The 26,482-nt window shown below is 38.4% G+C and overlaps 1 protein-coding gene across 1 annotated transcript; it reads left to right on the top strand.

Moving 5' to 3' along the window:
* The first annotated feature begins 17,625 nt into the window (after positions 1-17,625).
* On the top strand, positions 17,626-23,027 carry LOC149193188 (uncharacterized). Its single transcript, XM_089407240.1, has 6 exons — positions 17,626-17,773; positions 18,308-18,376; positions 18,466-18,587; positions 19,987-20,825; positions 21,159-21,252; positions 21,354-23,027. Exons 1-6 carry the CDS (start codon positions 17,626-17,628, stop codon positions 23,025-23,027), a joined length of 2,946 nt encoding a protein of 981 aa, XP_089263366.1.
* Positions 23,028-26,482: the final 3,455 nt, after the last annotated feature.

The following is a 26,482-nucleotide window of genomic DNA, read 5'->3' as shown; positions in this document are numbered from 1 at the left end:
TGAATTTATGCATTTCCAGTGTCAAAACAAGTAAATCATAAAGTGTCGTAATCGTCTTTTGATTTCGAAAGAAGCTTGTTTGTGTTTTTCACTTGAAATCGAATTCAAATTTGTACAACAGCTTTCTTTTTAGGCATCAATATTAAGAAAGTGAAAACAAATACATGCATATGTGCATTTGCGTTTTGGCAGTTTGTATGTGTTGATTTAGGAAAAGTGCATTTACAGTGTGCTCTATGCTCTTTGAGAAAAGATTGTGTCTTTCTTTTCCCCTTGTAGCTAGGATTTTCATTGTTGAAAAGATATAAAAGCTTGCTTATCATCTTTAGACTGCATTTAGGAATTGTATCATACATCTCGTGGTGATCCAAAAAGGAAAACTTCTAAGAAAGATCAACCTAAAATAAATTGAATGAACTTAACAACGCTTTGTAACTTAACGCACAACATAGAGGTCTAGGCTAGAGACGTGTTCCAGCGTCGTAAAACCTGGTCACTGGTCGCCTCACTGATGGTTGGCTGATTCCTCCTAAGAGACGATAAGTGCCAGTACGGATTGTGCTCCCACGTACCGTCGAGTATATACTGGGAGACCCCTATAGGCATAAAACCTTTATCCATAGGAAGTCGTGTCGGCCGCCCTACTGATCGTAATGCACTGAACACAGCATTTGGGAAGATTGACCGCCCGTACCTTAAAAAGTATTTTGCGGTTTTGCGAAAAGTTTGGCACACACTCTACCTAGAACTTCAGAGCAGTTCCTTTTGGCCTTTTTCAGACTCTATAACGGAAAAAGTCCATCCGAGCATTTGTCACTTCGGGCTCGTTAAAACATCGAAGGCGACTAGATTCATCTTTTGCTTTTCCTCGACTCTTTAAAATTGAAAAAGCAAGTTGTGTCTAAGCGTCGTTAAAATTTATTTTAAATGGAACAATCACCCCTTTTTCCTGCGTTGATCTTTAGGTTGAGAAAATGGAGCCTACCAACCAAGGAATTCCCCTTGGTGGAAATCCTAGTCCCTTCTCCTCTTGGGGAGATGTTGGTGCGCCCCATATGGCCACATTGTCGCTTCCAGGACTGACAATTGGCCTGCCGGTCTGGCTCTTCTCAACCAATGTCGTTTAGAACACCACTATTCCTGAACAGTCGAATCAGCAGTTAGACGAGTCCAGAATTTCCCACCAACCTTCTACTTCCTCTAATTCTTCCTCTCTTACTTCCTCTTCGCATGACGGGACTGGTAAAGCTAAAAACCAAGCTCCCAAGGAGAAGAAGGAAAAGAAGAAAAAAGAGAAAAAGAAGAAGGAGCCAAAGGCAAATAAGGGAAAACAAGTGTCGTCTGATGAAAATCCACACACAGCACTGACCAGGCCTAAATCGCCATGTGTCATCTGCAAGGGAGACCACTTTCACAGAGATTGTCCTTGCATCCCTCGGATACTAAGGGACTGGTCTCCCCGTTTGCACAATCTGGTGTCATCAACCTCTGATAGCCATGTTGAAAGTACACCGTCAACTAGCGAAAGTGAAGTCCCTGGACAAAAAGGGAGAGCTAGATCTCCCTGTAGATTGTGCGAAGGCAACCACGCCATCCACCGTTGTCCCTTCTTAGATGAGGCTAAAAGAGTCTTGGAAGATCGTCCGGTTTCACCGTTACGACTTCCTCCTGGTCTTTCCAAGTCCTTCGTTAGTTGAGAATCCTTGTAGCCCACTCAAGTGGTCAGCTGAAGTGTCTATCATTGAAGATAAACCAACTGAATCGATACCAGACGAAAGTCAAAAGGTCGAGGCAGCAGTTGACCCGGTCTTGCCTTCAGAGGATTTATCTTCGAATGATACAGTCACTGAAGAGGATAAGGATGACACCATCCAGATTCTTTTCATCAACACAGACTCTGACAAACATGGGGGCAATCCACCCATTCCTTTATCGCAGGAAGGAAGTTCGTCAAAGCAATATCCGGCCGTCTACTCGGTCCCACCACCAAGCAAACTGGTTGTATCCTTCAACTGGAACCAACTAGGCAGACCCCGGTTGCCAGCAAGCATACCATTCTGAATTATCATCCAAATATACAGAATGGTCATGGCTGGCACCGTCATTGATGAGGGGGCATCTGTGAGTATCCTTTCCTCTATTGCTTGGAAAGCGCTTGGTTCGCCATCACTTTTGCCTGAAATGAGAAATTTGACAGGCTTCGATAAAGGAACCAGTCGACCTTTAGGGATCCTCCCCAATGTGCCTATCACATTGAAAGGGAAGACCGTTCAAATGAACGTGATGGTCGTTCAAGAACCCTTGGATTATAACCTACTCCTTGGACGAGACTATATATATTGCATGGGAGCCATCGTCTCCTCACTCTTTAGAGTAATGTGTTTTCCGCACGAAGGAAGAGTGGTCAAGCTCGTGCACCAACTTTCATTTCCCGGATCACGCATTGCAAATAGTCATATACCATCCCTAAACGGACTCTTCACGCAAGAAATGTCTCAACCCACGGTCCGTCCTCCTGATGAGCGCGAGTAATTCGGAGGGATATGACTGGAACCCAGGGGGCATGCGTCCTGGTCTGCTTCGGCAGGAAAAACTTTGGGTATAGGGTAGGTTTCCGCAGGAGAATATGACTAGTCTGTACCCAGTCCATCTTGGAAGAGGGGTTATTCTAGAATAAGATTCTTTTGTCAAAGTTATGTGTTTGGCGCTCGTTGTCACTCCCCTCTCTCTATCTCGGTAGACATTGCCGAGGAAGTGTTTTGTTTGCTGCGCAGATGAGGCAATCTTTGGTAACCTAAAAGAGGTAGGCCTTTCCTGGTAGAACAAATGTTTTATCTGCAAATTGAGGGGTAACCTTGAAATCGTACTTTATACCTGGGGGCATGCAAACCTTTTGGAGTGCAAGCAAAGAGCGGTTATTTATCTGTTTTTGGGGTTAGCCGTTTCCTAACTTGCATAACGAAAGGATGCGGGGCAAAGCTTTGTAAGGCGCAAGCTCCATAAAAAATGGCATCTTACATGACACATTCTTATCATATGATTGGATTAATCGAGCAGTTTTAGCACATAGTTCATGCTTGTTAAAAAATAAACATAAGACCAAGCAGTGTTTTTCCGCGTTTAAGCTCGTTAAAAAATGAACTACCCTCCGGTAAATAACCACCGTGAATGTAACATTATCAGCCATTAAAGCCTTGGTCGTGTTTGCACCATCACCTCCACTTTTCCATTGGCCGATCATTCACTTCCATTTGATTGTTTACCCATTTTGAGGAACAGCTACGAAGAGTGATTTCACTAGCCATCCTTGTGACACTGTCGTGCTTGGAAAATTCCAACCCTTACCTGGAATCAGCTGCTACCCATTTCATCACTCGTTCCTCAAAAGACGAGTCTTCTTTAAGCTCTTTTCATCTGACTCGTAAAATATGAAAAGATTGCCGAGTTTTGGCCTTCCAGCTCGTTAAAGCGACCGGAAGTGCTATCCCTCCTCTAGATTTTAATCTTTTTGGACCCGAGGGATTATTGCACAAAAAGATCGAGCGCTTGTTTTGTTCGGCTCGTTAAAACTATCGAAAATTCATCCCTTCTGTATTATTTTATACTTTTTTGGACTTAAGGGATTAGATGACGAAAAAGGAATTTCGGAGTTAACTTTACGTACCTTTTAAGACTCTCTAAAAATGAAAAGGGCCGAGTTATCTTTGTCGTTAGACTCGTTAAAAACATTAATAGCGACAAACTTGTCTTTAGACAAGAACGAGTTTCACTATCGCTAGGCTCGTTAAAACATAGCGATGGGTTTGCCCGAAGGGAAAATTATAGAACAAGGATATGTTATCCTCCTCAAGCTTGACAAAAATAAAGAGGTACTGGTCAGCAATGACTGGGGAAAATTGGGAAGAAACTCAAAGAACTTTTATTGGTAGCAAGTCGCTCTTGAACATGACACTTCCACTCCGTGCCTGAGTCGGGTTGGGTTGTTTCATTCACCGGTCACATCGCCATGGTCTCGCCATACCATCCACCTTTGGGGTAAATGCTACCGATCCATCACACAAGTGTCGCCGATATGTTCAAGAGAAGTCATCCAGAGAAGTCAACCGTGTCCCATCCACTACCATACATTATCCTTCATTCTTTCATGACCGCCACCCTGAACCATATATCATCAGATCAAAATCATTTGCTCCGTTCCGTGTCACTGATGTGGGATACATTAAGGCCCTCCTTTGACGGATCGCTTCTTGTCGACATCAGCTCATTATCCAAGGAGTTGATCTAGGAACACCCCCTTCAGTACTTTGAAGCTTGCATGCCTCAATGGCAAGTTTCTCACTTCCGGCGATAGGTATACATCAATGACCTTCGACCGAAAGATTTTGCGTGGTGTTCGACGCTAAGTCCTTTATTCACACCACGTGAATTGTACTGCAGTACCTTGAGGGTCATTATCATTATCGGTGATTCCTCTCACGCTTGTTAACAGTTTACATCATTGACTGGTAATCAAGCGATGTCTTTCCATGTTCGACTTTAGAACATTTCTCACATGGATCGGCTTGTCCTTAAAGTGAAGATCGAACGAGATTGAAGACCCCGGATCTAGTTTCATCCATCCGGGCTACGATATATATTCAGGAAAAATAAAGACATTGACATGTACAACATTGCAGGACAGATAATCATCCTACCAAAAGGATGATTATTTCATCAAAATCATCAGTCTACCATCAGACAATTGTCTGTCCTATGTACATCAAAATGAATTTATAAAGCTGAGCATGGGAATGCCCGCCTCAGCTAGATCATGAAAACAATATGAAAAATAATGTATTGTATTGTATCTTATTACAGGTCTCCTCCCAGCATTGGAAGAACTTCGGATCCTCCTAATAAAGCATTTCACCCGATAAACGGCCTCATACTTTATGGGGCAACTGTTATAGACATTTTTGTGCCTTACAACATTGAGCATGAAATGTCCATAATCCAAGGGATCCAAAGTCCCTAAAAGAGTTGTTCCTACCCCTAAAGGAACAAGGTCAACCAATGACAGCTTCTCCTAGAAGTTCTCCACCAAAAACCACTCAGAAACAGTCAATTCAGGATCAATTCAGAGGCTCCACTAGCTGCCTGCGTTGAAATGCAAAGGCTACACTGGCTAGGTGCACTGCAACGCAGGTGGAAGCACTACCAGGGTGCGCTGAGCGGGAAATGACAAATGGCAAGCTCATTCAACGAGGTGGAAAGACCATGGAAGCTTCCAGAATCTTCTCCAATGACACTTGCCTCAATGAATTCGACTAGTTATGAGTAAGAGGCTCTCAACCTCCAAGTGGAAGCAAGAACTGACAGAGAGAAGCCACAAGTCAAAACATAAGCTAACTCATCCTCTCTGCTTACATCTATATATGGATCTCTCACCCAGAGGTTCAGGAGGCTGGAATTTTGTACTTTGCAGAGAATTGTTGTTGGTTTGAGATTGAGATTAGTACATTGGGTGATTTATGCTTTGTTGGAGGAGAGGAAGGGATTCCTTTGCTGGGAGGTAGATGCTGGATCGGAACTCACTTGGTTGTATCTCCTCTTGGACTTTCTTATTCTATCAATAAACTATTTGAGTTTCTCCTACATGCTGTGTACCAATGATGTTTTGTTATGCTTACATGTTTAGCTTAATATGATCTTGAGCTTTTTATGAATGTATATCTATATCTTCGTGTAGTTTCTCTCTCTTGTGATCTCGCAGGAATTCGGTGAAGCTGGGCCGGTGAAGGAGCGAGGAGCTGGGAGCTACTAAAGGGAGGAGTGATTTGGATCAACAAACTAACGGAAGACACAGGTTAGTTACATCCCTCCTCCTCATTTACATTTCATAAAGAAGAATACTCAATTAGTTTACCTTGTTTGTTGCTAAGGCACTATCACACCTTAGAGTGGGATAGGGGCATTCCGAATTGGATACTTTTCCCAACAACAAGGTTGCTTACTAGGTGTTTTCATTTTCTTTCCTCGAGGCATCAGTTACCGATAATAATGCTTCACTATGCCCTTTGAATTTCTTCAAACTAATTTTTCAAACCAAGCTTATGCAAAAAGTTAAAAAATCTACACACCTTTTTTCACTTTGTAGGAGCTTGATATTGCATCTAATGTATCTCTGTAATTTCGGATCTTCCAGTTTTGAAATTGTGACCTATAGTAGCCCTCTGCATCCTCTTTCCAATTCCACCAGTCTGATCGAATTTATATTCTCCAAGAAAGAGTTATGCACAATCTCCCAAGATGACCTGATTATATACCTTTTCAGAAGAGCGAACTTGTATGAAGTGCCACGTGTCACTGTTTTTACCTTAGCATCTGAAAAATATACACAGGAAACTGCAGTCTATCTTCTTTCTGTAACTTCTTACGAAATTTCAATATGATGCTCAAAACAAAAGTTATGACTATTTTCCCCAGGTCACCTGTTTGGAATGTAATTCGGGAGTCTGGAAAAAGGCCAACTTCCTCAGATCATATCTCTAAAAATATAGCGCGAAAAGCTCTGAAATTCGGAATCGAGGTTCAGAACCATTTCGACCCAAATGGGTTTATTTTTTAGCATTGGAAACATCGCAGAAAAAAAATTATAGCGAAAATTCCATGATGACCTATTTGGAGCAGCGAAACCCTAGAATCCAAAGCTCTGATACCAAATGTTATGAAACCAGCTCACAAAATGATAGAAAGAATAGATGAACGCCTTAGAATTCAGCCTCTTCCAGTGGGAAACCTCCTTTACATTATATAAATGAACAATTCATTGATGATACAAATGACAAAACCTCCTTTCTATATATAGGAGTCTAAGGGATCACAATATAACCAAGTCGTCCTAACAATAATAATATAAAGGCACAAAAATAACAATAGAGGGATTCTATGGGGCACAATAATAAAAATATGGGGATAATAGGGGCACAACAATATTAATAAGGGATACAACTACAATAGTAATGTGGTAATCACTAGTTTTATAGGGACCTAACAGTATAGCTATATTTTCGGAGATATAATCTGAGACATTTAGGGTTTCTGTAGGCTCCCAAATTACATCCTAAACAGGTGACCTTGCGAAAATCATCATAACTTTCTCTCTGAGCATCAAATTGAAATTTCGTAAGAAGTTGCAGAAAGAGGATAGCTTTTAGTTTCTGTGTATCAGTTTCAGGTACTAAGGTCGAAACAGTGACACGTGGTACTTCCTACAAATGCACTCTTCTGAAAAGGTATATAATCAAGTCATCTTGGGAGATTGTGCATAACTCTTTCTTGGAGAATCCAATTTTGATTAGACTAGTGGAATTTGAAAGAGGGTGCAGAGGGTTACTAGAGATCGTGATTTCAGAACTAGAAGATCTGAAATTACAGAGTTACAGTCGTTTCAAGATTGAGCTCCTAAAATCAAGAAAATGCGATATGAGGAAGTTTGATGGCAAGGATTCAGTAAATTTGATACTGCAGATGGAGTAATATTTTGATCTACATGAGGTGCAACTGTTACAAAAGGTACGTATTGCATCTTCATATTTAGAATTAGATCAATCTTTATGGTATAAAGGGCTATGTTCTCGTAAACAACTTGTTACGTGGTCAATTTTCACGGAGGAAATGATAGCACATTATGAGGATACAAAGAGAAACACCTTCTTTAGAGCAACACCACAGCAATTGGAAGAAAAAAGAGCAAAAGGGCTTTGTTACATAGTGAAAAGAGAACTTATGGCAACAAGGAAGTCTACCCCTCACAACTATAAAGATGGAAGTGTTGTTTCTCCTAGCCTTCCCCAACCTACAAGGGTTACACCACAACAATTGGAAGAGAAAAGAGAAAAAGGGCTTTGTTACAATTGTGATAACAAATACATTGAAGGTCATAAGTGTGCTGAGAAGAAATTATTTTACATTGATTGTGGAGAGGAGGAAGAAAAGGATCAAGAAATTTCAAAAGAAGAGGATATACACTAGAAACCAACCCCAGAAAAAGAAGAAATGAATCTAACCATATATTGTAAAGAATTGGAAAGAATTACTACTCCTCAAACTCTCAAGATAGAAGGACATATCAAGAAGAAAAAGGTTCAAGAAGTGAAAGCTCACATTGAGAAATAAGAAATGAATCCAACCATGTCTTGTAATGCATTGGCCAGAATTACCACTCCTCAAACTATCAAGACAGAAGGACATATGAAGAAGAAAAATGTTCAAGAAGTGAAATATCACATCGAGCATCAAGAAATGAATCCGACCATATCTTGTAAAGCATTGGAAGAAATTACCACTCCTCAAACTCTCAAGATAGAAGGACATATCAAGAAGAAAAAGGTTCAAGCAGTGAAAGATCACATCGAGCATCAACAACAAGTTCTCCAACTTTTAAAGGATAATGCCACTTTGGTGCAGAATTGAATGAAACAATAGGTAGATCAACATCACAGTGAAAAATGTTTTGATGTAGGTGATTGGGTATTTTTACAACTACATCTCAAGCAAGCTATTTATGAGAAGGAAATGTTGGCAATACTACATGCACTTAAGAAATGGCGACCTTACCCAATGGGAAGACACTTCAAGGTAAAAATGGATCATGATAGTCTTAAATACTTTTTAAAACAAATATTATCTTTAGAAGAATAGAAAAAATGGGTCACAAATATGTTGGGTTATGACTTTGACATCATCTATAGAAAAGGGAAGAAAAATTTTGTTGCAAATGCACTCTCAAGAAAGGATGAGGATGGAAGCATTGTTTTGTGCTATTTCTATTATCCAACCAGATTGGATAAATGAAGCAAGGGATGAATGGAAGAAGGATGAAGAATTGTGGCCACTCATTCAAAAGTTTTTAGAAGATCCCAATTCAAACAATATTTCAAGAACTTGAAGAGGAAGGAAAAATCGTATAGGAACCTGGAGTAGTCACAGAAACAAGAACCCGACCGCTACAAAATTGATCAATTTCAGAGTATCTCCTCAAGTGGAAGAACTTACCCACTGAAGATTCCACATGGGAGGACAATAATTTTATACAGAAGCATCAAGAACTACTCAAAAGTTGAGGACAACACTTTTTGAAGGAGAGGGGCACATTAGGCCCCTATACTACTAGTGTAACCCATTATTGTTATTAGTACAACCCCCTTATTATATTGTTGTACCCATGTAGTCCCCATATTGTTACTATTGTGCCCCATAGAAGCCCACTATTGTTATTATTGTTCCCTTACATTATTATTGTTATGTCGGCTCTGATTATATTATGACCCCTTAGACTCCTATATATAGAAAGGAGGCCTTGTCATTTGTATCATCTAAGAATTGTTCATTTGTGTAATGTAAAGGAGGTTGCCCCCTCGAAGAGGCTTATTTCTCAGGTATTGATCTATCTTTTCTATCTTTTTGTGAGCTGGTTTCATAAAAGTTCCCCTAAGGGGGAGGGGTATGTAATAGCCCCTAGTTAAAAATCCATGTAATAAAGGAAAAATAATACCAAGGTCATGGGACATGTATTCCAAGATGAATGTTGGGAAAAAAAACATAATGATGGGAATCACTTGTGATTAATTAATGGCTATGGAAATTGTCAAAGAAAATGACAAAGGCTTTGGAAAGGCATGAGGCATTAATTAGCATTTTATTTATGAGAATAATGGAAAATAGGAGAAAGGGAAGGTAAAAGGTCACAAGTTTCATGTGAGAAGGAAAATAATGGAAAATGAAGAAAATATAGGCCTCTATAATAAAAAGGCTTCTGAGGATCAGTTTATGGCTTTAGTTAGTTCAACCTTTTGTCATTTTTAGCTTGGAGCTCTCCCTTCTATTCTCTCTCATACTCTTCAACACTTAGAGTTTTCTTGGAGCATTCTTTGAGGAGTTTCTCATACTTGGTATTTGGAGCAAGAAGGAAAAGGAAAAGCAAGAAGGCACAAGAGGAAAATATGATCAACAACTACAATAGGTTTTGCTTGCAGGTACTGAGTTTCATGTATGATTTCCTTGCTATTTTTGACATGCATGTGGTTTCTTGGTTATGACCTGTAATTGACAAGAGGATTTCCTAGATTGACAATGGTTTTTCCTAGCCTTTCCATTTCCTAGATAGCCATGGTGATGTGGGTTTTGTCCTTGTTTTCTAGTTGGTGCTCATGTTCCTTTGGTTGTGGGTTGAGTTACTAGTTCCTGGAGCCTTGGTTGGACAAATGCTCTAGAAGCTTTGTAATATATTAGGTTGAGTTACTAGTCCTCAAAGCATTGGTTGGAAAAACACTCTGGAGCCCTTGGTGGGTTGAGTTGTTAGTCCTAGAAGCCTTGGTTGGACAACTTCTCTAGAGTTTGATGAAAACTGCGGGTTGAGTTGCTAGCCCTGGAAGCCAAGTTGGAAAAAATGCTCTGGAGCCCTGGATAGCTTTGATGGAGACCGGTCTGGTGATCATTAGTGATGCCCAACTGTGAGGTGGAATCACTGGTTGAGGGTTGAGGCAATTTTGTTTTTTGTTTGTTCTTATTATTTATTTGGGAATATGTTATGGGCTGATATATGTCTAAATGGAAAATATGATACACCTAAATGGAAAACCTTGAGGGAAACTATTATATCTATATCTTTTCTAGTATCCAATATATTAAACATGGTATAAATCTACTTTTGTGTTAACACTTGTCCAATCTAGTAGAGAGATGATAAGGGGAAATCTAAAGCGAGTAAAACAATATCAGAGGTTCTAAAATACTTCTTTGAAGGGGAAACTTCCTCTATTCTCAATAAGTTAGGATCCCTCTTGTTCCTATTGAAAATAATACGCGTCGATGCACAATCCTATTAAATAAATAAATAAAGGGTAAAAGCAGAAAAATGCTTCCTTTGCAGGGAGGTGAAGTAAGCGACTTCGTCAGGGTATTGTCCAAGCTTGCTAGCAGTGGAACGGCACCATAGATGAAAACTTATACTCTGAATATCATAAAATCATCATGCATTTTACCCTTTCCTGGATTGAAAGAATTGTGATATGTCATATCATTTTGTGTTGAACCAAGCAAAATAAAGTGAGATACTATGTATATAACGAGGTTGAAAGGGGGAAGTCAAGGCAATATAATTATTGAATCAATACTTATTGAAGTATTGACCCTTTAACAAAAAATCATTTCCTAAATAGAGAAGTTGAAGCTCGCCCAATGTGTTGCCAAGTGTTGTCGCTACTACAACACCCCCCAAAAATTTCATTACATTCAAATTGTGGAACCTACTTCACCATCGTTTTTAGTGTCGCCTTGGTTGTCAAGCATCATTTTAGGTCATTCTATATGTTTCAATTGTTCTTGGGTATCCTCATGTGTCATCACATTGATTAAAACATCTTTAGTGTATTTCATGGTCGTAACACCTTTGCTGTTGTAAAACGACACTTTGTGGTTGTAGTCGCATAGACTTCATTTGTCCTACTTGGGGAATGTATGTAAAGTGGTGTTTTGATGTATACTTATCCTTTTTTAAGCTTGTATAGGTTTTCTTGATAAGTTAGTATGTGTCGCACAAAAAATTTTGTTGCAAAGTGAGCCCGTTAAGGGAAGGAGTGCATGAGCACACTCTTAAGCCTCGAGCAGGAACAATTCATTGTTAATAAGTTTTCCCTCCACCAACCAAGAGCACATAGCACAATCATAAATTATATTTCACTTTCCTTATTCTAAATTATGCCCTTTATAAACCAAGTCTTCCTTGAGCGCACTCCTTCAACCCGAAGGAGTGCATCCTCCTTGAGCACATGAGCGATTCTCAAAGACCCAAAGATCAAGTCCTTCAGCCTTCAACAATGTACCCTCTGCCTTCCTTGGAATTTTGAGTGCATGAGAGCACTCAGAAGCCCTGAAGCTTCATCCTTCATCCTTTGACAATCTGCCATGCACCTTCCTTGCGTTCTTGAGCACGTGAACACACCCTGAAGTGCTGAAGACTCTCCCTTTAGCCTCTAGCTCTGTGTCATGCGTCCTCCTTATCTCCTTTGAGAACAAAACACACATAGGAAGCCCAAATCCTTCTCCTGCATCCTTTGAACTTGTGCCACTTGATTTCCTATTTCTATTGAGCACACAAGCTCATCCCGAAGCCTTGAATCTTCTCCCCTTCAACCCTCTAGCCTTTCAAAGTGTGCCCTTGGGCCCAAAAGATCTTTTAACTCCTACCAAGTGATCTGTTAATGCATTAACATGAACCCTGATTGAAACATGTTAGAATAAGATATTTTCAAGCTGATGGGTGCTTGTCATGAGTTATTACAGTTATAGGTATCTCAGGAACATCATGGAAAGCATGTATGAATAAGATCGGGAGAAAAAGGAAGGCAAAGGAAGCATTGGAGAACAAAAAAAAAATCAAAGCCTTGATGGTCGAAGGACCCTAAAGACACTGTAAAATCAAATACCCTTTTGAGCATGAACACATTAGCAATCAGAAGTTGCATCCAGAACAAATACAGGAGTGGAAACCATGTCACTATTGACAAAATTCCATGCCATCGGTCACTATTAGTCCCAGTCATCAAGGATAGTGACTTGTCATGTCTTCATCACATGATGATTTGGAAATTATGATGTAAATATGTAATCATTGTAAATACAAATAAGTGGAAGTCTAAGATTCATGTATGGACAAAAGAGTCATGGAAGTCCAAAAGACATGTAACACCAGGAGTCACATGTAATTCCAAAAGTTATTTGGAAGTCCAAAGGTTGTAAAATACCAAATGTAATTAGGAGTTGGAAAGTCAAGGGTCATGAGGATGTGAAAGGTCTTGCCTCAAGCAATAAAAGGATCCTCATTACTCATGCAAATGAATTTTAACTTTGGCTTCTCCCACAAGGCATTAGAGAGATAGAGGTATTACTTTCGAGTAGTGACTGAGTGGTTCTAATGCTCCACTAATGTTGCTAATGATGTTCATTTTACTTAGGTATCTTAGAGATTTTTATTAATACTTGAAGCCTCTCAGGCAGCACATTTTCATACATGGATTGTTGATGTTTCAAGACTACTCTTTAAAAGTTTATGATTCATGTTCAATTTCACATGTATTGAAGTAATTGAACTATTTTGGTGACTTTGGTGCTTAACTTATTGGAAATATGTTGTAATGATTATAACGATCATCGCATCTATGTGAAATATTTTTCTTGATGTAAGACAAGTCTTTCCCATTCATGTGTGTCTCCATTAGGGTAGTATTATTACTTCTCTCTTAGAGGCTCACTTTGTTTGCCCTATGCAATAAAAAAACCTTGATACATTTGTAATTGAACATTCACAAGGCACACACTCTCGCTCATTCAAAAGAACATGTGTGCTTCTCTCTCATGCTAACCATTAAAGCCAAGGCATGTCTTTGAGAAAATGACAACTCGGTTGTATTCTGTATTGGACTCCTACACCAAATAGTGTGAGGTATAGTTGGGACCTCAAATTAGGGAGATCCCCTATATGTTGGGGGTATATAACACCATCAACACCTTCTACTTATAGAGACTCATGGTTCTAATTTGTTGTCTAGGGTTTCTCCTGTAGGTGAGGTTGTGGTCTCAATTTTCAGTGTGGGGCAAATTTAAGAGTTTGGTGACTTCCAGCTCCCACTTCAACTTATTCTCATTTTCTTTTCCTTTCCAGGTGCAAACACTACTAGGGGTTTCCATCCCTATTACTTACTGTCAAGTTTCTAGTTATCACTCAGGGTTTTATTTTGGAATCTGAGGGTTTGTAATGTTAACACCCTTGATAGTGGAATTTTTCTTATGGAAAGTGTGAATTTCTATTATGAATTTATGACTAGTTAAGATTTAGGTGCCGCAAGGTACCTTCGGTCTGGCAGACAACTGTATTCTTTTGCTCCGTGAAATTAGTTATAAAACTTCAAGTCCTTTTTTAAAGACTCATGATCTTCTTTTGTAACTTTAAATTTTAGATTATTAAAATAGCTTCTTGTAATGCAAGGGAATAATTTATGGTATCATTTCTATAAATTTGGAAGGTTGTTTGTGCAGTTCTTTATTTTCACTATGTTATGCAGATATTGGCTTGCCAATGTAGATTAAGTACTCGTTTTCTCATTAATGTTGATGCTTCTATCACATGACCACATTTCTTTTTTATATGTTGGTTAACCAGACTAGGGTTTCTTCTTGAATTAGTTGCATACAAAAATAATTATGTTAACTGTGTAAACCCTTGGTGTTAGTTTTCGATTCTAATTTATTTGTTGTAGAAATGCTATATATGAAAATTACCTTTGTTAATTCCACAAATATTTTTTGGTTGATGTTAGTGGATATTTTTAGTAGTTCCCTTTTTTTATATTTCGATATTCATGCTTGTTCCTATTTCAATTAAAGGCCTGTAGAGTCAAGGGGTTGTTCCAGGGTTGCCAGTAAACTGACTTGGCCCCAGAACTAACCCAAATCTCTTCAGGGTTATGAAATTTTTTCACCATAGTATGTTCAACAATATAATAGTTTACAGTTACCTATTACAAACCCCATGTGAAAAATTTCATCTCAACTCAAGGTTAATAGTTTCTTTGGATTGTTCTAAGGCTGTCGTATTTACTGACTTTACCTGAGAAATAACCCCACTTCCTCATTAAATTCTATTAGTCCCTTCTTAAATCTATTATTAAACTAATTGAGAAATATTATGTTTCATTGTGAAACATTATATTTCACTACTCTGTCACATCAAAATTTCTCATTTTCCAATCTAATTTAACCTAAGATAACTCACCCAACACTTTCAGAAAATTTCCATAAATAGAAAAAGAGTCACAACCTCGATACAATATTTAGCATAAAAGACAGATTGTACTATACTTATTTGTTCCTCACTACAATGTCACAAAGAAGGGAATGCTCCTCCCAATAGATGAGCCAGTCTCAATACTATGTATCCCCCCGATTCGGCTTCATTCAGGTTAGGTTAGAATAAATATCTCCATAGATCCACCCTGAGACTATTTGATCCCAACCATACATAGTCTAGGATTCTTACGTTGAGTACCAAGCCCCACTTGGAGTTCCACTGGTTGAACTAGCTCAAAAATTCCTCACAATGACAATGTCTTCCAAATTTTATTGGCAATCCTTTTTCCTCTAGGTACTGATGAGCGAGTCTCAATACTATGTCTCCCCCGAGTCAACTTCATTCAAGTTAGGTTAGAACAAAGATCTCCATAGAGCCACCCTAAGACTATTTGATCCCAACTAGACATAGTCTAGGATTCTTACGTTGAGTACCAGGCACAGTCAAAATTCCACTTGTTGAACCAGCTCAAAAATTCCTCACAATGACAATGTCTTCCAAATTATTTGCAATCTTTTTTCCTCTAGGTAGCCTCACGTTCCTATATTCCCCAAGAAGAGTTGGACAGGTAACTTAAGTAACAACATTTCCCAAATATACTAATCAGTAAAACTCTCAACACAAAAATGAAAACATTTAACATAATTAAAATAAAAATCAAATTGGATGATATAAAGGTTTACCTACTTCAATGATAAGATCATTCTTATAGATAACACAAACTTTATCTTACACCTATCTTTTTAAAATGTATTCACACTTTCTTACACACTTCAATTCCAACAGGACGTGGCATTTTTTTTTCTTAAATGGCACGTTGCTATGTCCCTCACCATAACCTCAACTTTGATCGTGGAAAAAGTGACTTTCTTACATTCAAACTAATTCTCTTCTCTCCCCTACGATATACAATATAAAATTTCCCATTTGATGCTTTGCAGTAGAATACAATAATTTCCTCACCTCTCCATCGGTCCCCACACGGTGGTATTTCTTTTACTTTCAATTTCCTGATACGTTTACTATTTATTTCCACCCCATGTACTTCGAGTTGCATAGCAGAGAATCCATTAAAGATGCTGAGTTGATAAAAAGAGAGAGAAGTGATGATGAAAATGTTGATGATTATGTGGTTCGCGTTCATGGTGCTGGGGACTATTAGTGCACCAATGAAGAAGCCCAATGATGACGATTCTATTGAATTTACATCACCCATGGATGCACTTCATGACACAAAGGACGAGTAGGGGCTTTTTTCGTTCAGAGATGCGATCATATTCAATCCATCTGGATCCCTCCTCAACTGGACATCACAAAACTCACACAATGTGTTATCCTGGACTAGAATCCGGTGCAAAAAGTGCATGAAGAGAGTGGTTGCCATAACACCTGTTGGCTTGGGATTTGAAGGTAGTTTCTCACCATCTTTGTGTACCCTTTCATTATCACGCACTTTCAATCTATTTGGTAATAATTTCTCAGGAAGAATTCCATAGGAAGTGGGGAAACTTAAAGCATTGATCATATTTGACCTCAGCTCTAATATGCTTTGGGGTCCTATTCCAAGATCTCTCTGCAATTGTACACATATTCAATGGATCAAACTATCAGTTAAGAGTTTGACAGGGACTATTCCAATAGAATTCAGTCATCTGGGCAAGTTGGAACATCTTCGTTTGAAGCAAAATTACCTTACTGGAAGCATACCATCTTCTCTGAGCAACTGTAGCTCTCTCAAAGATGTGTCCATTGGACACAAAAATCTGACAGGTCCAATTCCTCTTGAACTGGGCTCACTGCAAAACTTAAACTACCTACTCTCGAATCCAACAAGCTGGACAACACCATTCCACCATCTCTGGGAAACTTCTCTTTTCTTACGACTTTATTTTTCGGGGACAACAAATTGTCTGGCATGATACCACCTCAATTGGGAAAGTTAAGAGAGCTTGTTCAACTATCTCTTTATGGTCCACGTAATATTTCAGGTGTGATCCCTTCTGAAATAGGAAATTGCAGTAATCTTTATTGGCTTGATTTACCAACCAACAAGATTCAAGGCCCCATCCTGATGAGTCTATTTCAGCTTCCCCTCACCACCTTGAGTCTGGCTCAAAATGACATGAGTGGTGGCATATCTCAAGCCTTTAGCAATTTGAGTTAGTTGAACTACCTATCCCTTTATTCAAATAACATGAGTGGTGTAATACCTGAGTCCATTGTTAGCATTAATGGAGAAAGTTAGTTTTTTTATGTTTAAGTGTTTGTTGCTTTAGAATAGGATTAAGATCCTATTTGATAGGCAGTGGTCCAAACCACTCGATATTGTGAAAGCCTATATATTTGAGGCTCATCTGACTCAAAATATAGGGCATGTATGAGTGTTTGTACACTCTCCAGGTATCTCACCTGGAGAGCCAATTTAATATATTGTTAATATATTCAGTTTTTATCATTTTATCAAAGCTTCAGGGTTTTCAATCCTGTACGCTGAGTAAAGGATGTAACTGAGGCGAAATCATCGCTTGGATTGGAGGGCTAATTGCGTCAATCCCATTGTTACCCTTCCCCGGGTTTTCATTTTATCTATTGTCACAAATATTTGGTGTACAGTCGCGAAGACCTTCGCGAGTCCTTGTTGCTAACAAGTGCCAACCAAACTATGTCTTTGAGATCTTCATTCTTGAGATCTTCCTTCAAATAAGGAGATCCACAAACTATGAGAGAATAAGGAGACGATGGTGCCGAGGCTGCGTGAAGAAGGAATGAGAGTGGTCGTAGAGAAAAACATCTCGTGGTGTTGGAGGATCCCACATGCAGAGGAGCTGCGGGACTGGTCACCAGTAGAGGATCCTTCCCGTCATGGCCGGTCAGTAGCTCTTCGTGGTTGAATTGAACTAGGTGGAACACAACATTGGTTGCCTGCATATTGCCAGCCCTAGCCTTATGTTAAGAAGAATTTGAAGTCAAGTTTTCCAAGTTTGCAGTGTGAACCTGTGTACAGGAGAGGAGAGTTGCGTGAGGAGGAGCATCATGCATTAGATTTCTCAAATCAAATACTCGTGTCTATTATTGTAGGGATTGGAGGGATCTTAGATTGGGTTTTGGGAGAGGAGAATTTTCACAAATTTTTTATTTGTAGGAAAGAGAAATTGGAGAGGCATATTCAGATCAACTTGACGAAGACTTTAAGGATTGATCTGGTTCAATTGTTGTGATTACCTGGGTGAATCCTTAAACCCTTGACCAGTGTGAGCGTGCTAAGCAGCTACAGGTGGAATCATGTAGAGGAGCTGTGTGTTGAGAACGAGCGGTGAGGGTGACCACGGTGTGAAAAAGGGTTGGTGCTTGAGAAGACTGTGCCATCTCCGTGATTGAGGAGATTTGTTTCTGCACATTGACTTAAGGTGAAGTGTGCAGGCTGCGAGGAGATTCGTAGCTGGAAGATTGGAAAGTCGCCAGTGTTGGGTGCTGAGGAAACTCGAGAAGGTCGGAATAGCAAAGGAGGCCAAAACTGTCAGCCAACATGGAGGAAACCAAACTGAGATCACTGGATTGACTGTCATGGATGCATGCAGCACTGGGATCACCGAGGAGTTCGGTGGCTGTGGCAACATCAAACCTTGGAGGGATCGATTTAGGTCGCGCACCGAAGGGGAAAACCAGAGAGTGTGGTGCTGCCGGAAGAGGGAGGCCCAAGGTATGTGGCGTATTATCCTGGTGGATCGCTACATAGAAGACTGAGGACAGCCAAGTAACTAGCTCGTGGCCCATGGTGAAGGTCCAACTAATTGAGGCTGCACGGAGATCGGCAGTAGCTTGGAGCGTGGATCTGTTTTTTTGAAAAAAAAAGGGGCTTAGATCGTGCTGATCGGAGAAGGATTGTGCTTTGTATGCAGAACATTTCTTTGGGTGCTGCGAGATTACTGCTACATACAGGTGGTGAATGTCATTTGAACGCAGCATACACATGGCCTTGGCATTGAAAACAGGGACAACGAGATTGAATAGGTGACCGTGGAGAAATATTGTCTTTTTTAACATTGTTTTTTTCAAGGCCACGTATCATTGAACTGGCTGCTTGATCTGGTGCCGAGAACATCTGTTTGGAGTGCAAACAGGAGAGCTGTGGACTTCTGAGTGCTATCCAAATGTGGAACAAACCTGTGCATAGTGGGCTGAGAGAGGCGCAGCAGAAGCAAAACTGCATTTTTTTTTAATTGTTTTCAATGACATCCTTGCAACATATTTCGTGGAAAATCTGTAATTTGTTTGATTTGTGTTGATATTCCTAGATACAGATTTCATGTTGACATGATTCGACACAGATTTGTGCATTAAAATTTCCATAGAGAATTGTAATTAGCGTACTTGCTTGCTGGAGGCCGCAGAACTGCCCCGAAGTCCCGTGGAAAGTGCGCGCAGATTGAGAAGGGATCAGCCAGTGTTGGTGGCCTATGGAGGAGGTAGCATAGTTGAGGCCATTGCGTGGATTAGTTTTTTTTTTTTTACGTGGTGTGGAAAGGCCATTGCGTGGATTATTGGTAAGAAGCCCATTGTGTTGAGATCTGCCCTACGTGTTGTGAATCAATGCAAATTGGTGGCCATCTGTGTGAAGAGGAGACACGAGAAGAGCAAGATCTGCTACACAATTGAGCAGATCGTGAAGCAGTTCATAAAGATTTGTGTGAAGATCTGTGTGAGGATCTGTTGTTGAGGAGGCAACTATGGACGTTGTTGAGGAACTGCCTGTGAAGTGATCTATGTGGGGCTGGTGAGAGCCGTGGGATGCTGCCAGCAGTGTGAGGAAATCTCTCATTGTGTGTGTGGAGTGGTGTCTACGTTCAGACTTTCGCTAGAGAGGCGTATTTGCCTGAAGAGGAGACTGTTTGATCTGTCTGTGGAGCCATAGAGTCGATGGAGATATTCGAGTGCTGGTGGAGAATTTGACTGTGGTGGATCGATTTCCAGATCCAAAATTGATAGGGGAGAAAATGGGTCTTCAAAGTAAACTAAAAGAGTCTCGTAGAAAACTAAGGAGAAAGCATCAAAGGAGAAATGAAAAATATTTTTTTGTTGAATTTAGTGATGTGTTTCAGGTTGACGCTGATGGACTAGTAGCTGATCAAGATGCAGATTTGGAATTTGGTGAGATTATTAAATGGTTAATGCTAGATTTACCATCTTTTTCAGGTATGAATTATGAAATATGGGCAAATGAAATGAAAACAGTATTATGGAAGGTAAATTTACTGGATTATGTTGAAGATGTTATTAATGATAGTGGAGATGCATCAACATTAAGTCTTATAACATCTGCATTAGATGACAACATCATACTCAGCATAATATATGAATATGGAGAGATTCTTAGTGAAAAATTCTTATGGGATGTTTTAGAAATGAAATACTGTTTGAATGAGGGAAATGATGCTGAAGATATTGCTCTTGAAAATGATCCCATATTTGATTGTGAAACTAAAGATGCAATGATGGGTGATGAATGTGTGTCTGTAACTGAAACTTTTGATGATGAAAACACATCCATTATTGTAGAACCTGAAATTTTTCCAGATGTAGAAATAAAGTTTGATGAGACTTATATACCTCATGATGAGTGGATAAATTTGATGACAAAAAAACATCTTATTGATGAATTATTGTTTGGTGAGAAGGAAGGCTTATTTTCACATACACATCAAATGAAAAACATGGCTGCAACAACTGAAATAAGTGAAGAGGCTGAAGGTATAACTATGTCAACAGAGAGGGATGAAGTAGGGAGAGATGGAGAAATGAAAGCTCTCCTGAAGGAGCAGGAAGATAAAAGAAAATGTGGTCCTCTTTATAAATATAACATTTTTTTTGTGCATATATTGGGAGACAAGAAGAAGCAATTGAAGAATCCCAAGAACCTCCAACATCAAATGCAAAGAATGTTAGTATATACTTGAAGGGGAGGATAAGTGTTCATGTGTTCCTCTCGAGGGGAAGAAAACGTAAAAAGGAGGCAAAGCTCCATCATTTTCGTACGTAAAAGAAGGTTAAGATGAAGCTTCATCCACAAATGAACAAGTATGGGCTCTTCGGAAAGAAGACAAAAATGAAAGCTTTGTCTTTTACCATTGTAAGCCTAACTGAGACTGAGACCAACAGGCATCGTATGTCATTTGAGTTTTTTTAGTGAAACCTTTCTCCATTAAGGGGGCGTGTTATCATTAATGGAGAAAGTTAGCTTTTCTATGTTTAAGTGTTTGTTGCTTTAGAATAGGATTGAGGTCCTATTTGATAGGGAGTGGTTCAAAACACCCGATATTGTGAAAGCCTATATATTTGAGGCTCATATGACTCAAAATATTGGACGTGTATGAGTGTTTGTACACTCTCCAGGTATCTCACCTGGAGAGCCAATTTAATATATTGTTAATATATTCAGTTTTTATCATCCATTGCCAATTTGAGTCAGCTGACCTACCTATCTCTGGGCTTAAATAAGTTCTCCGGTGCTATTCCTAAATCCATTACCAAATTGAGTCAGCTAACCTATCTAAATCTTGGTACAAATATTATAAATGGAAGCATACCTCAAGGTATTGGCAATTTAAGCCTTTTGCAGCAACTTTACTTGGATACCAACTTCTTAACCGGCCACATCCCTGAATCACTGGGCAATTTGACAAAGTTGACCAAGTTAAATTTGGGTTCAAATAATTTCACTGGGCATTTACCAAAAGAAGCCATCACAAAATTACTTCAATTGGACTTTCTACGTCTGGGAGGAAATAGGTTTATTGGCAGCATACCAGAAGATATTACAAAGTTGAGTAACTTGACCTTCTTAGATCTTGGTAACAACACGCTGATAGGTAACATACCTGAAGGCATTGGCAAGTTGAGCAAGCTTCAAAATCTTTACTTGGATACCAATGGGCTTACAGGCACAATTCCTGATGGGATAGGAAAATGTGTGGAACTACAACAGTTAGATTTGTCTAAAAACAAGCTAAATGGAACTATCCCCCACTCTCTAGGGAACTGTAAGTCTATGATGGTTTTGGTACTGATGAATAACTTGCTGTCAGGCAGAATTCCACTGTCCTTAAATAAATGTGTGGCTTTACAAAGGTTAAAGGTTTCTGAGAACAAACTGAGTGGAATTCTAGACATGGACTTTCCAGTTTCTATGACAGTGCTTTCTGCTCATTCTAACAATTTTTTTGGCACTGTTCCTGCATCTTTGGCTCATTGTACCAAACTTCAATTGTTAGATTTGAGCAAAAATGAATTAACAGGTGAGCTTCCTCAGTTCCTCAAATTTTTTCATGACTTAAGAGTCTTAAGTCTGGGTCATAATAAGCTCCATGGTGGTATTCCTCAGTGGATCAGAGATCTCACCCAGCTGCAAGTGTTGGATTTATCCAACAATGAATTCAGTGGAAAAATACCATCCAATCTTAGTGGGCTACAGGGCTTTTTGGGGGCTTCTCAAGTCAGTGCTAACACACTATATGAGGATCTAAGAATTGTAATGAAGGGAGTTGAATATGCTCTAACATATGTGCTAGCGGCAAACATCATATTTGACTTGTCTAACAATAAGTTTACTGGAGTAATACCTTCAAGTATTGGAAATTTCACTGGTTTGCGACTGCTGAATTTATCTATGAATCATTTAGAAGGGAAAATTCCTGCATCTTTTAGCAAAATATCTATTTTGGAGCAGTTAGATTTGTCCAGAAACAATTTAAGTGGAGCAATACCTCAAGAGCTCTCTATATTGACCATGTTGGCATACATGGATGTTTCATGGAATAGACTCTGTGGTAGGATTCCAAAAGGAACTCAATTCTACACTTTTAATGAGACTTCATTTGAAGGGAACAAATGTTTATGTGGCTATCCTTTACAAGCATGCAAGGAAAAACAAAGCAATAATACAGTGAAAGGGACTAGCATAAATAAACGACATGGATGGCAAAGCCGTGTAAATGAACATGTCTCATTAATGGCAGTGGGATTTGGATTGGTGATTGGATTCAGTGGAGTTGTAAGTGTGATGATATTGTGGGATAAAGCTAGACATTGGGTGATGCCCTTCAAAACAAAACCATTTTATAGAGTGTATAGATTCCCTAAATAACCTCAAAATATATTCTGTATCCATATCCTTAAGTTTGTACAGACTTAAAAGAAAAAATTAGTTAGTATTGATATCTATATCATTGTAATTTATATGCTTCAGTTAATATTGATATTTGTATTAGTCAAATTATATGTTTAAAAATTCCCTTGCTTGTGTTGCCTTCCGAATTTGAGTTCTACTAATATTACCTACATTTACATTTAGTGATTTGCGTAAATGTGAAAACATTTTTATCACCTGAATTAATGTGAGATCATATTTTTCATCACATTCTTTTATCAGTTGAGTGTAGTTATAAAAGTATTACAGTTTTGTCTACATTTCTTTCTATTTTGCCTCACTTTTTGGTGTGGTTTACGGAAGGGTGGTTCTAAATTTTGAATTTCGAGTAATGCCAATTTATGATTTTTGACTTAATGATCATGAAGGTATTGAGATAGTTCCAATGGTTTCTATGATGGTTGATTTAATAACTAGTAATAATTCACAGTAAATTAATATTTCTATGACATTTTGTTATAATTTAAAGTTATTTTTGCAGGTTTTGGATTTAGTATCTATAATTCATTTTAAAAAGAGTTCATATTTTTTTATCAAATTAATATTTCAGGTCATAAAATTTAATGATAAATATTATGTGTTAGTTTATTTTGAAAGAAACTAATTTTGCTAATAATTTATTAATATTTTATTTATGTGTATGTCATATTAACTTTATATTTGGCTTCCAAATTAAAATTGATAATAAAAACCTGTTACCTATCATATCCATTTGTACTTCAGACATACCATGATCCACCCTTGCTCAACTGCACACAATACAAAAATCACAAAATGAGTGCTCCTCGAATTCAGTCTGGTGCAAAAAGAATAACAACCATTCTTCAGCATTGGACCAAATTCAGTAAATGGAACCAATATTGCCTCTATCTTATAACTTTGCAAATCTTCCTATTAAAAACTGTAACTAATAAATAGGAGGTATCACAATCCTAGAAATCTTTAACTAACTAAAATTGAAGTAATAAAAGAAAAACTCAGTGAAAAGATCAGATGGCATCAACCCACCATTGGAAGAACATGATGACGGTAAATTTTTAATGATCTTATTGAAAAATTGACTGATGGAGACATTACAAAAATCAAATTGGGAAGAAGGTAAAGCTGAAATCATAACTAGTGTGAGTTTTATTAAAAATGTCTGTGTGCTTTATATGGAATGCTTCTCATTTTTCTAATCAATTTCTAGAAAGTGACATGGCATTAATATTGGTTGTTTCGATGAATCATGGTAGCATGTTAGTTCTCTGAAAAGTTTGTATGTAGATTTAAGATTTTCTGACTCATTTCAAAGGATAAAAGTTATGAATATTAATTGTTATGGAGCTTTTTCATTAATGGTTGTTTTATATACTAGCACAACCACATTTACCAATATGGTTGATATATGCCGATAGACTTATATGAAACATATATATAACCACATTTTCTAATGTGGTTGATATACACGAATAAGTTTATATTAACCACATTAATAATTATTATGTGTATTTTTTTAAACACCAATTATTTATGATTATTAATAACTATATAAATAATAACAACCATATTATTTATATATATATGATTATATGATTATTATATTAATATTATAATAATAATAACAACTCATAATAATATTAGATTATCCTTATAATAATAATAATAATAGTAATAGTAATATTAATTAATAATAATAATATTGATAATAATATTATATTATCATTATATTATTATAATAATAATAATAATAATAATATATTATTATGATTATTATTATATTATTATAACAATAATATAAAATAATAATAATAATAATAATCACAATTATATTGAATTATTATTATAATAATAATATTAACTCATAATAACAACCATGATCCAATAATAATTAGAATTGTGATAAGGGAATTATTATGTGTATTTGTTAAAGCCCAACTATTTATGATTATTAATAACTATATAAATAATAACAACGATATTCTTATATATTTATGATTATTATATTAATATCATTATAATAATATAAACTCACAATAATAATAATTATTATTATTATTATTGTTATTATTAGGCTTTATTAATTCAACCATGTTTATTTTAATATTTTTAATATTTATCTTAGGGTTTGTATAACTTGGGTTTATAATATTAGTCCCTTTTGTTTAATATTATTCCCACGGGTTCATAATCCGTTGGGATTTTAGTATTAATCCTTGGGTAATACTAAAATCCCAACACATTATGAACCCGACGAAATAATATTAAACAAAAAGGACTAATATTTATAAACCCAAGCTATACAAACCCTAAGATAAATATTAAAAATACTAAAATAAACATGTTTTAATTAATAAAGCCTAAGAATTAATATTTTAAAATAAAAGCCCCGGATGCGGGTGGCAATTAAAGCCTTTAAGGATCTGATACGTGGCAACGGTGGGCAAGATGGCCACTTGGCCCCCTGCAACCATCCCAAGACCAGCCTGATTAATTCTCACGACACCTCGTAGGCGGCATTTAATGCCTACTCTTGCCGAGGAAAAATCATCAACTGCATAACCATGGCTCTGGTGATTCACCCGATCATTCTTCCCCTGTTTCATTATGCTTGCCCTCCGCAAGCGGAAGCACCGACTGAGCGAACCAGCACAGGATGCAGATGCTGGCTTGTTTGCTGTCTGGATTTGGGTAATGGCTTCCACCATTCCCATACTAATTTCTGCTCTTCTGCTCAGTACTCTGGATTCCACCATCCCCCTCAACACTCTGTAAATTCTGCTCAACATTCCTCTGTCATCTCTCCTTCCACCCCCCTGACTCTACAACTGCGCCTACCTCCACCATGGTCCGCCACCGCATGCGCAGCCGTCGCGGTGGCACGCGCGGCGGCAGCTCCTGCTCCTCTGATTTATACAGCCACAATTCGGCTTCCCCTACCTCCTCTGCTGAAAATCCCTACCTGTTCAGTGCTGCTGGTCATTATCCGAACACCAGAAGTGGTAGAGGCAGAGCCTGCCTCCATTGCTCCAGATGCGACGAGGCAGCTATGCGCATTGCTACCTTCCCTCTGCCTCCGAATCATGTCCCCCACACGACACAGTTCCGATTCCAGAGCTCCATGAATTGCCCGGTCATAGTCGCCACCATCTCCATCTGCATTTTTGAAGAGCCTGAGCCACAAATACCCATGACTACTTCCCTGGAAGAGACGAACAGAGCTAGTCCAAGCCGGCACAGAGATAACATTGACGAGTTGAATGGCAATGGAGGTCGGAATAGAAGACATGGAAAAGCCATTGCTAGTAGCTCGCATGATGCTTCAGGCATTCCTAGTGACACACGAGCAGTGGACAGCCGTTTGGAGAACACATCGCACCAACAGAATGCAGATGCTAGTAGGGAGGGAGATC

Source organism: Pinus tabuliformis, chromosome 2_2 (assembly GCF_031772625.1).
Source record: "Pinus tabuliformis cultivar Carrire ecotype Pingquan chromosome 2_2, CPIR1, whole genome shotgun sequence".
Taxonomy (NCBI): Eukaryota; Viridiplantae; Streptophyta; class Pinopsida; order Pinales; family Pinaceae; genus Pinus; species Pinus tabuliformis.
The sequence above is the reverse complement of the archived record's forward strand: the minus strand, read 5'-3'. Positions and strand labels throughout refer to the sequence as shown.